The sequence below is a fragment of the Poecilia latipinna genome, unplaced genomic scaffold, assembly GCF_001443285.1.
Source record: "Poecilia latipinna isolate Pla-1442-1.1 unplaced genomic scaffold, P_latipinna-1.0 Scaffold1147, whole genome shotgun sequence".
Taxonomy (NCBI): Eukaryota; Metazoa; Chordata; class Actinopteri; order Cyprinodontiformes; family Poeciliidae; genus Poecilia; species Poecilia latipinna.
Window position 1 is genome coordinate 194,350 of NW_015113763.1, and position 11,249 is coordinate 205,598.

The following is an 11,249-nucleotide window of genomic DNA, read 5'->3' on the forward strand; positions in this document are numbered from 1 at the left end:
CATTTGAAAGAAAAAAAAAAAAATGAGGCCTGATTAACTTACAGCAGCGTGAGGGGGGGGGGGGGGGAATAACGCCGTGGTCCACTCTGTGTCACCTGGCGATGTGGCCCTCCTGCAGCTGGGCCCTGAGGGCCGACAAAGAGTCAAACAGATCCCTGCTCTCCCTCTCCAGGCGGCTGCTCTCGCCGGCTCGAGCTTCCTCCACACGTAGCTGGTGCTGGGCGTTCTTTAGCTGCTGCTGGAGCTCCAACACCTGCGGGGGGAAAAAAAAAAAAAAAGAAAAACGACTTCCCAAACTTCTGACCCATTTCAAAAATGCATTCTGCGGTGTTTGTAATCGAAGGTTGAATTCGCTAAAACACACAAACAAAATGTTGGAAAGCTCAGATCCATCAGACGGAGCAGAGCCGGTCTAAAGAAGGAACCGTCATCCCACAGGTCCATGAGCCAGCAGCACCGACCTTCTTCTCGGCGGCGACGAGCCGCGCCCTCTCGGCCTGCAACTCCTCCTGCAGACTGGCGGCGGCGCTGCCGTTGGTGCTGCTGCGTATCAGCTGCAGCTCCAACTCTCGGACTTTTTGCTGCAGGCGTTCGCACTCGGCGTCTCGAGTTTGGAGTTTCTGCTCCACCTGTGCCAGCTTAGACTGGGCCTGCTTGAGTTCAGCGCCAAGCTGAAGAGACACACAAGAGAACAGAGCCTTCAGAGGAGAGCAAGAGCTCTCCTTCTCCAGAGTTGGTTCAGTTGGACTGGACAAGAATGAGTGAAAACAAGAAGTTAATATCCAACAAAATCAAATTACGGTAGTCAAAAAATTACTTTCAGTTTTGCTCCTTTACTGTGATTAGCATTCACAGTGAGTAAAAGAGGCCAGCGAGTGACTGAGACGACAATTTGCCGGTTAGCAAATTCCAAATGTGAAGAAACTGAACGCCAACCTTGAGATTCTCCTGCTCCAGCAGAGTGTTGTGTCTCTTCAGATCCAGGCTCTTTTCCTTCTCGTAGCGCAGCTCCTTCTCGGCCGAGGTGAACAGGCTCTGGGCCCTCTGCACGTCTTGCTTCATCTGTTTCGCCTCCTCCGCCTTCTGGCTCAGCAGCGAGTCTTGCAACTTAAGATGGGGGGAAAAAAAAAAAAAAAAAAAACATTTTGAGTTTGAAAGATCCAAAAAGTTAAAGAGATGCAAAGGCCATAAACTAAAATAAACTGAGGAATCATTGAACCAGTTAATGTTTTTTTTTAAAGGGTTTTGTCGGTTATCGTGGCCTGTATCTGACAGAAAAGTGGGCTAAGAGAGGTGGGAGAGATGCGGCAGAGGTCATGAACTCGAACCTGTGGCGGCCGCGTATACGGGTCACGCGCTTTGCAGCTGGACCATAAGAGTAATTTTAACAAGGGATCTAATCATTGAAAAAAAAATCTACTTTTCAGTGTTAATTTGTTATCCAAATAAAAACATTCATGTGGTTGTCAAGTGCTTAAAGAGCAAAAAACGTGTGCAGCTCCTGCAACCTCAAAGGTGAAAATTACATGAAAATGCATAAAAATATGAACTTAAAGAGAGACGTAAAGATGTGTTAAAAAAAAAAAGCCTGAACATTCATTTATCTTTTAATCTAGAAACACAAATGCAAAAATTATAAGCAATTTTTAGAATCAGGGTTACACCAAAAATTAGTTGTCTTTTTAATTTTTTTTTTCTTTGAATCATTAACATTTTTTTTTAAATTGATCAGTGCTGAGGTACTTTTTGTTAGGTGCTACTGGTTTTCTCTAAGCCATTTTCATCCACATAAGATGTTTGAGTGCTGATCTCATTAGGTCAGTAAACGCCTCGAAAAAAAAAAAAAAGTGTGTCAGCTGCTTTGTGCCAATCTTTACCAAACATTTATTTATTTATTCATTTTGTCAAGCTCCAACTACACAAACACAAAGCGGTTGCTAGGACATAATGTGGAGGTACACATGTTGTGAGCACGTGTACCTTGATATGTGCCTGGGCTTCACTAATCTGAGCCTGAAGAGCCATTTGGTGCTGAGAGGCCAGCTGCCGCTCCTCCTCCAGCTTATCTTCCAGGACGCTCATTTCCTTCTTCAAAGATGAAAGCTATCAACATAAAACGGAGAGACATGAAAGCAGCTGAAACAAGATATTTATACGTCCTTCATAAAAAAGACAAAACAAAAATACTTCCTCACGATAAATCAGACTAAACATGTCCTTTAAGGTTTAAGGCCAGCGGAGATCACCAAAAGTATTAATATTTTCTAAATGAAAGAATAATGACTTTTTTTTTCTTTTTTTTCTTTTTTTTTTACATTCTTTAAAATACAAAGTCTGCAAACATATCCTAAGGATTTGGTAGAACTGTTAGATTTGAGTCAAGACATTTGAGGTTTCCCCTCTACAAGCTTCTCACTGTAGCTTGCTGGAATATTGGCCCATTCCTCCTGACAGAGCCGGTGTAACCGAGTCAGGTTTGTTGACCTTTTAGTAACAAATTTGAAAAACCCCATTTGTATCCGAGACTGGCCTACATGAATAGGTGCACAATTTAACTCAAAGGTTGAAAATTAACTAACATAATCCTAATAGTAGGAAGTCGATTCATTATCTGGGCTTTTCTCAGTTGTTTTCAGGAGTAAAGGGCGTATGCAAATATTTGATTTCAATGAAAAACATGAAGAGGAAACGCGCTTTCTTCTCGACTCGATTCACTGAGCAGTGAAGCCGATCTTCTCCACGTTTGGACGATGTGAGATGATTTACAGCTGCCAACTGAATTACCTGATCCAAACCCCCAACCTTTACTTTCTCTACGGACTCGGGCCCAGACCCTGCGTTAGCTGTGTCCATTTCAGCCTTCTGGCTGCGACGAAGCGCCTCCTTTGCAGAGGTCAGCTGCTCTTGATGCCACTGCAGCTGCTTATGGAGCCGCTGGACCTCCAGCTCCACTCTCTCTCTTTTCCCTTCGGCCTCGAGCTTCAGGTGAACCGCGCCGCTCAGCTCCGCCTGCAGCTCGGCCGTCTTCTGGCGCTCAGAGGTCATCTCCTCCCTGAAAAATATGCATATGTATGCAAACCAAGTAAGCGCCAATATCACCGTCTTATCTCTCCGCTGGCTATAAAAAAAAAAAAAAAAAAAAATTACTATTTTGCAGCAGGGCTGCAGCTCCTGCCCAGACACAGCTATTTTCAATTCAAATGTTCCAGTCGCACCGTATGGTTACGAGCTGATGACGTTCGTGTTCTTGAGCTTCCTACCTCAGACTGTCATGTGAAGACTGCAGGCTGCTGAACTCGACGTGAAGGCTGTCGACCTGCTTCTGCGTCTGATCAGCCTGCAGTCTGTTTTCCATCGTTGTTGTCTGAGTCTGGTTACTGTCCTTGTGGCGCTCCAGCTGACTCTGGAGTCTGCTGTGGGCGCGCTCCATCTGGGCCACCTTGAAAGGGCCAGAAACATCAAGATGAGAAACTCTCACTCACGTAAAATATGGCGTAAAATAATCACGCTGCACACTTTGTGCGTTTGAACTTGAATGCAGCAAAGAACGGGCCAAAGGTTTTAGTTTCCTGGTGTGGAAAGCCCCAAATGACTTGCAAAATATGTATGTAGTGACTCGGGGGGGAAATTAATAGAAATGAACATTACAATTTTACACAGATCTTAATGGTAAAAAAATAAAATAAAATTGTCAAAGTAATGTAGAATATTTTTTCTCTACTTCACGATGATGCACTACTTTATGTTGGTCTATTAAATAAAAGAGTAATTTAACAGAACTTGGAAATGTCAAAGGAATATATTAAGGCTTTTAAGCAAAACTGGAGTCCTGTTTATTCCCATCTCAAACCCGGGAAGCGGACGCACCTTTTCTTCTAGAACGGCCTTCTCTCCCTTGACCTGGGTCAGGCTTTTGATGAGCGTTTTCCCCTGCTGGCATTCGGTCTGAAGACCGCTGACCTCGAGTCTCAGTTTCTTCAGCTCTCGCTCGCCTATCTGCAAAGCCTGTAGCGTCGGAGGGGTGGAAAAAAGGAAAAAAAAACAAAAAACGGAGGAATAAATACTGAGCCGATTTGCAAAAAGGCAGTTGGGAAAAGATTTGTTCATATCTGTAGGTAAAACAGAAGTTCCTATTACTAGTAACCTTAAACAGCATAGTGCACCTAAAACCAAATGCAACGTACATTTTTTTTTCTTTCTTTTTTAAACTTATGAGCTGATTTTCAGAAAGTCATGCAGCTGTTGATTGGCTGTTTGGTCTCGCAGACGGCATGTGTGAGATCTTTACCTCTTTATCTTTCTTGAGGGCAGCCTGAGCAGCAGTGAGATCCAACTCCAGCTGTTTCCTCCACTCCTTCTCCTCAGTCAGTCGGGCCTCCAGCAGGGACATCCTCTCCTGGGAGCTGTCCCTCAGGTGCTTCATGCACAGGGGAGACCAACGTGCATGTCCGATTGGTCGACATTTAGTTTCCGTAAATATTACAACAACAGTTTTTTTGTCACCGGCTTCGAGACAGTCTGCTGTGTCGCCCGCATAATAACAAAAGTGAATTCTTACGACGTGCAGGTAGGACTCGGTGGCCTTCGCCTCGTCGCCGTTTCTCGGTGCTTTCTCCTGAGCGTCATGCTTTCTCAGCTCCGCCTCCAGGTTTCTAACCTACATGGTGAAATTCAGAGGTCAGAGGGTTTTAGTGGACACATTTATTTCCCCTTCGAGCTTCCATCTACTTTAACATCACCAACTACTTTAAATGCATCGTTTCTTTCTAGGGCTCCAACTAATGATCTTTACTTGTCAATCAGTCAAACAAAATAAAAAAAGAAATGGCACGTTGTGCAGATTTTTCATTTGACCACTCGAGCATGGTTTATGCAACGATAGAAACACACTAAAAGATGAAAATCAACAAATAATTCAGTTAGTTTTTAAATAAGAAAATGAACATTTTACTGCTTAAAATGCAATAACACTATAGAATTTCTTTAGTTCATTTGGTGATGCCAAAACCACTTCAGGAACGTTGAAGAAAACACATTTACAAAATGTTTTCATCTTAGATGCAAAAAATATATATGTATATTTACTTTTTTGTACAGTTTATGACTAAAACTGTACAAGGCTCTGAATATGCAGCTTTTTCAGCAAATGGCCTTTTTTTTTTTTAGTCTGTACACGTCAGTTAACGATTAATCGATTGCTAACTTAGCTGACGACTACTTCAATAATCAATCCTTCTCAATTAATCCAACCAATCGTTTATTTCGTCCTGTTAAATATTAAATGCCGTCACAGCTCTTTTCCCCGTACCCTCCTGTGCAGCCCCTCCACCTCTCCCTCGTGGCGATGCCTCTCCTCCTTGCTGGCGTTCTGGGCCTCCCCCAGCAGGGCCTCCAGCTCCTCATTCCTCTCCTCCAGCTCCTCCTGCTCCTTGCGTAGCCTCTGGAGCTGCCGCTGCAGCTCTCTCACCTGCACAAGTCCGTCTTCCACCGCTTCCTGACACCTAGCGGGGGAACAGTGGTGACGCGGGCCTGTTTGAGCCTCGAAGAAGGAAATGTTGCTGCTTTGCAAAGCGTCGTTTTCGATGAGTTCACGTCGTTACCGTTTATGAATCGGATCCTTCTCTTGGGTCGACACAGCGGAGAGGCAGTTTTCAGATTCGGTACCTTTGTTCTCCAAGTCTTCTTTTTCTGTATTAGGTTTTGTCATCTGGACAAAACAAAAACCAAACAAAAAAATAACTTAACTACAGGAAGACTCTTTGCATTTTCATTTATAGAAAAAAAAAACACTACATATTTACCTGATCCATAAGATTTTTCTTCTCGGACTCTATGACATGTAGTCTTTCCCTGAGAGCTCTGTTCTCTGCATCCAGTCTGTCATTTTGCTCTTTGGCTCGCTGCAGCTTCATCATATCTGCAAAAAAAGATTTTTGACCTTTTTCACTGGAGGTTTTGTTTTCCCCATTTTAAAAGCCAAGCTGCAGTTCTTTAAAAGGCCACTGGGCGGGGGGTGTTGAGCTCACTGTACAACAAAATAACATGAAAACATGTCATGGTCTCACTGCAGCACAGATTAATAAAGCTTTAATACTGTTTTATATTACGGGTTACCACCCATGATTTTTGGAGTGGAATTTTTCTTGTGGATAAAAATTTCAGCACTTCTGTCTGCTAAAGTTTCAAAGCGGTCAAATAAAGTTCATTCCCGCCACGTCGTCTCACCGTTGTGTTTCATTTTGTCCACTTCCTTCCTCAGGTACTCAACTTCCTGGACCGTCCCCTCAAGCTCAGATCCTACAATTTGAAGAACATCCACATTACTCAGAAGCTTACTAAGAATGCTTTTCCGACATTATCTTCGTACGCTGCCAAAAATGTATATAAGAAATACAAATTTAAATGAAAAAATAAAAATACACACAAATGCACCTTGAAAGGTGAGAAGCAGAAAGTTGTGCAGCTTCCGGTTCAGTGTGATAATGATTCCGAGTACTAAAAATACATTCGTGATTACTGAGTGTATGTGTCTTCGACGTACCACATGGATCTTGGTTGTTGTTCTTAGCCGCGTCTAGCTCGTTGTTGAGTCTGCGGATGTCTTGGTGGGCCATGGCCAGCCTCCTGGACGCCTCCTCCAGGTCCCGCTCCAGCCGCTGCCGCTCAGTTCGCTCCCTGGAGATCTCCTCGCTCTGGGCCTGTCGCAAAACGACCAAGCTTAGGGACGGTCAGCGCGGAAGGAGAACAGCAAGAAGGTGGACTGGGTAGTTAGACCGGAGACATAGCATGCAGCTGCGAGAATCATGCACTTTCAGGCTGAGATCCGTTATCGCTGCAGACCTGCGGAGAGCAAGGGGAGGCAGTCGATTCAGCATCCTCCTGCTCAGAGGACCAAAAAGGTTTCCTTGCTATCAGTGGGTTTGTGATCAAATTAAAATACTGTTAATGTTTTTTTTTTGTTTTGTTTTGTTTTGTTTTTTTCATTTGAGAACTAGAAAGAAAGGCAAAAATGCAAAGCTGGTGCAGGGACACCCAGCGCCTTGCAAAAGCATTCATGCTGTTAAACTTTTACATATTTTGTCACATAAAAATCACAAACTACTACATATTTATTTGAATATTATGTGACAGATCAGAACAAAGTAAAACACACTTGTGAAGTAGAAGGAATATGAGGTTTTATTTATATCGTAAGTCCTACTTTATGCCAATTTGCTGCATAAAATCCCAATAAAATCTATTCAAACTTTGTATTTGTAATTAGAGTTGCACAATATACGAAATAGTAATAATCACTGTAAAAATCAATATGTGCAATGTTGCAATTACAAATTACTAATTGGTTGCAGTATTTGCTAGGCTATTCTAATTTAATTGCAATGAAGTAAAATTTTGCTTTCGACCTTAACTATTGAGGGATGGAGAACCTGAAGCTCAGAAAAAGGGCCGGGGACACGATGATGAAGATAATGCAAAAGAAAGACAGTAGTAAGGAAAATGATGCTCAGTCATAGCAAACATAACAATAATACCAAAACATCGGCTTCCAAAAATTACAGAGTCCTAGTTGTAATGTTAGACGACGTTTATAATTCATGAATACTTTTGCAAAGCGCTCTGACATGCAGCGCAGGGCAGTCCCGCAACGAGTCAGGTGTCGCGTGGACGGCGAAGTCGGTTCCTAATCTTTGGACAACCAAACCGCATCATCAGGTGGCGTGCTCCGCAGCGTTCATGCGGACAATATCAAAACGCGTCCAAACGCTCGTGCGAAACATTTGAAAAACAAATCTCTGCTAAACGCCCCAGCGTCGGCCCGCCTGTCGGCCTTCGTCGCAGCCAGCACCAGCGTTAGTCAGAAGGATTAGTACGAGCTGTGGCGTAGAAACCTACAGGGCTCATACTGTGTTTGCTCTGAGCAGACCTGCGCAGGCCAAACAGCTTCTTCCACGGACTCTGGGACGAACACTGCCGACAAAACAAAAAGCCAATGTCCACATGGTGATCGAACCGTTCTGTGCATTCGCTGAAAAACAATAAATAAATAAATGCACTACTCTTCCCTTCCAGACCTTAAGGAAGAGCTTAAGATGACCTCACCTTCGTCATGTGATCTACGGTCTTGCTCAAGTCCTCCCTCTGCTGCCTGAGACTCTCTCCCATTATTTGGATGTGCTCCTGTTAAAACGATGCACACAGATGCAAGCTGCATGTGAATGAGGTAGTTACATGTTACACTGATATATATTTATATTTTAGAATTGAGATTATGTTTCGTTGCAACAGACAAAACTCCCTGGATCAGCTCTCCGATCTATTCCTTGTTGGTGGGACCACTTCAAATACGACTTCTCTGTTGGACTCTCACCTGATGGTCGCTGTCGGTAACGGCGAGGGTATGACTTTCCAGCTTCCCCTCGGCAGCCTCCAGCCTTTCCAGCAGAGTGGCCCTCTCCACCAGCAGATAAGCCACCTGCTCACTGGGGCTGCTCAAGCCGATCTCCCCCAGGTCTTCCTGTGACAACATCTCCGCCATCTCCTTGCTCTGGATCTCTAAAAGGAAACAATGACTCCGTCGCGTCGTGCCGAGAAACGACACTCCACCGAAATAACGCTCTACAGTTGGCATAAACACGAGAAAATGTTCCACTGAGGGGAAAGAAATAAAGCTATAGATGTTTTTTGAAGTTGTTTAGGGGAACTAGGATGCGGTCGCCAGATGATTGTTTAAAATGTCCAAATATTCCAAAGAGCTAGTAAGTGATCTTTAAGTGATCTGGATAGCATCACAGGTCCTGTGAGTGTACTTAGCAGTGAGCATGAGATTCTTATCCACATAATCATCCTTTGTTGACATGCAGTGTTAGTCATCCAACTAAAGCATCCAGTTTCAGTTAAAGTTTAGCAAATGTGCACCTTTATGTTTATCCTGGCGGGACAGAAACATCTTTTTTTTTTTTTTTTTTTTCTGGAAATATCGCATTGTTCAGTGTGAGGACGGAAGTGACTGATTAAAATGTTCTAAAGGTTTCTACACATCTTTTACCAGAGGTGCCAATAAATAATGAGGATGCCGTATGAATGTAAAAACCAATAGCTAGTAACAGCTTTACTGAGAGCACCTTGTTGATGTTTGACTTGGTGAAGTTTGTGTCTCAAGTCTTCGTTGTCTCTCTCGTACTCTGCAGTCAGACACTCGCACTCTTCCAGCAGCGCCCGAATGTGAGCTACGTAGCTCTCCACCTGAGAGTCAAACAACATACAATTCTTAAACTGATTCAAGTAAAACCAGGTAACGTGACGTTTTCTACAGCTGGTAAACAAAGGCAACTCTGGACTGCCTCACCTCCTTCATTTCATTGGCCTGCTGCGTACGTAAGGTCTGCAGCTCCTTTGAGACCGACTGAAGCTTTGCCTCGGCGTCGAGCAGCTGCCGCCACAGATGCTGCTGCCGCTCCGCCGCTCCGGCCTCTGGAGGCACGCCATCGTCCTGAAGCCGCTTGGTAATCTGGTCCAGCTCCGTCAAGAACTAAAGAGAAAGGGGAGGCAAATGACTGATTTATTAACTACACAAGAGATCAAAAGCATGTATTACGACTTGCAAAACTACAATTTGCATGAAGAAACTGGCTCAGTTAGGCCGATCTTTTTGCATGCTCAGACTATGACGACGGCGACTCAAACACCTGTTCCAGAATTTGGTAACTTGAGCAGAAGCCGTGCAGAATTTTGGAATGCTAAAGGAGTTGTTACGGCTCCTACAACACGCACCACATTGTCACAGGCAAAGTATCGAGTCTCACGTGCCACCAGCTGGTCTATGTTCATCTGGAACAAATGGCTGAAAGGCTGCAAATTGAGAACGCCCTTCTAATCCTGACAAATGTTAGGCACTGGTGCAAGTTGTATGACTACAATTTTTTATTTTTCTTTCTTATATAGATGCGCTAGACAATGGGGAAGAAAATGCAGTTTAGAAAAGCTTTTAATGTGATGTTACTCTGTAGAGAGAAAGAGTTTCTATAGAAAAGCAACACTTTATGGAGAATGTATCTGTCAGAAGCAAAGTTACCTCTCCATGATCCATCAACGTTGACTTTGGTGAAGCCATTTCCTCGGCTGAGAAAATACTTATTTTAAGCTGCAGCTGTTCCTACATGGTGTCCCATTTTGTGGCAATGAAGAGCAGAACCTCAAGCTCCATCAGTCCCATTGTCGCTGTAATCCATGCGTACTAGCAGCTCTGTAAAAGATAACATTTCTCAGAACAATTTGGCTAAATCGTGACAAGAAGACCTGTAGTAACAACCTCAGGCACTGCCTACTTCAGCTGCACCGTGACAGCTGACTACACTGTATCACCTGAAGCTATGCAAAACTTCAGCCTGTTCATCTATGTATGATCTGCTTCTTTAATCATTAAGCTTTTGATATAAATAGCAACGATTACAGCTCAAGCAGCTTACAAGTGCAAGTTTAAATGGAATTTCTAGCAGGAAAATATTGTGTATCTTTTTTTGTAAAGTGATCAATAGTTTCTAAGAGAAACCTGAATTACCTCAGTTCTGAAAGATCCTTCGTTTGTTATGGCTTTCTTCTCAAAATGTCTGACACCGAAGGAGGAGCAAACTATGTTTTCAGTAGAAGGACAGTGTCTTCTGAGCTTTTTGGAAAGACTCGCCGCGTATTGAATCATAACTAAGAATCGGTTCATGTGACACTGCACGAATGAGCGGATTTTTACTCGAGAACGCCGTGGTAGTAAAGTTGCCAAAGTTATTAGGCTGCATACAAAGATCGCGCTGGCGCTAACGGTCCGGCAGCTTATTCCAGAGTCTGATTGTTGGCTACTGATTAAAGTTTAAATGTTATTACTGGGAATTTTATCCACGAAACTGACTGGTTCTGTGCTTCAGGAAGTCATACAGCACACCACAGTTTATGTTTAACTCACCTCGGGCTAGCAGTGATGAGAAAGCCCAGCGCCTTGGACAGGCATGGCGGAGTACACTAGCTTCTACTAGCACCTAGGCAACGGACCGTACCAAGATGGAGGGGAGAGTTCACCAACCACTAGACATAGGTAATACACTAAAATCAGACACACCTTGACAATGCTATTTAACCTAAGTTGTGTCTTGATATGAGCGCTGTCAAATTCAGATTTTATTTAATGTTTTTAGTAATAATTCACCTTGCTATCTCCGTAGTTCATGAATGTAAACACTAGATGGCGACAAAACAGTTCT

The 11,249-nt window shown here is 43.5% G+C and overlaps 1 protein-coding gene across 4 annotated transcripts in view; it reads right to left on the bottom strand.

Moving 5' to 3' along the window:
• Positions 1-11,084, bottom strand: part of ccdc30 (coiled-coil domain containing 30) — a 22,795-nt gene extending 11,711 nt beyond the window's left edge. Inside the window, exons 1-21 of one of the 4 annotated variants that reach the window (XM_015052942.1) lie at positions 10,955-11,084; positions 10,073-10,243; positions 9,347-9,529; positions 9,123-9,243; positions 8,369-8,553; positions 8,101-8,178; positions 7,894-7,968; positions 6,542-6,698; positions 6,226-6,297; positions 5,802-5,917; positions 5,601-5,707; positions 5,309-5,501; positions 4,559-4,657; positions 4,289-4,417; positions 3,868-4,005; positions 3,261-3,439; positions 2,785-3,052; positions 1,981-2,103; positions 937-1,107; positions 462-671; positions 96-253 (exon numbers count right to left, since the gene is read on the bottom strand). In XM_015052942.1, coding sequence (XP_014908428.1) covers positions 96-253; positions 462-671; positions 937-1,107; positions 1,981-2,103; positions 2,785-3,052; positions 3,261-3,439; positions 3,868-4,005; positions 4,289-4,417; positions 4,559-4,657; positions 5,309-5,501; positions 5,601-5,707; positions 5,802-5,917; positions 6,226-6,297; positions 6,542-6,698; positions 7,894-7,968; positions 8,101-8,178; positions 8,369-8,553; positions 9,123-9,243; positions 9,347-9,529; positions 10,073-10,111 — 2,801 coding nt within the window. In that variant the 5' untranslated portion in view covers positions 10,112-10,243; positions 10,955-11,084. Of the gene's footprint in view, positions 1-95; positions 254-461; positions 672-936; positions 1,108-1,980; positions 2,104-2,784; positions 3,053-3,260; positions 3,440-3,867; positions 4,006-4,288; positions 4,418-4,558; positions 4,658-5,308; positions 5,502-5,600; positions 5,708-5,801; positions 5,918-6,225; positions 6,298-6,541; positions 6,699-7,893; positions 8,027-8,100; positions 8,179-8,368; positions 8,554-9,122; positions 9,244-9,346; positions 9,530-10,072; positions 10,244-10,558; positions 10,675-10,954 lie in introns of those variants that run through there. The other 3 variants (XM_015052940.1, XM_015052941.1, XM_015052943.1) reach the window with 3 other exon arrangements.
• Between the last annotated feature and the right edge of the window lie 165 nt (positions 11,085-11,249).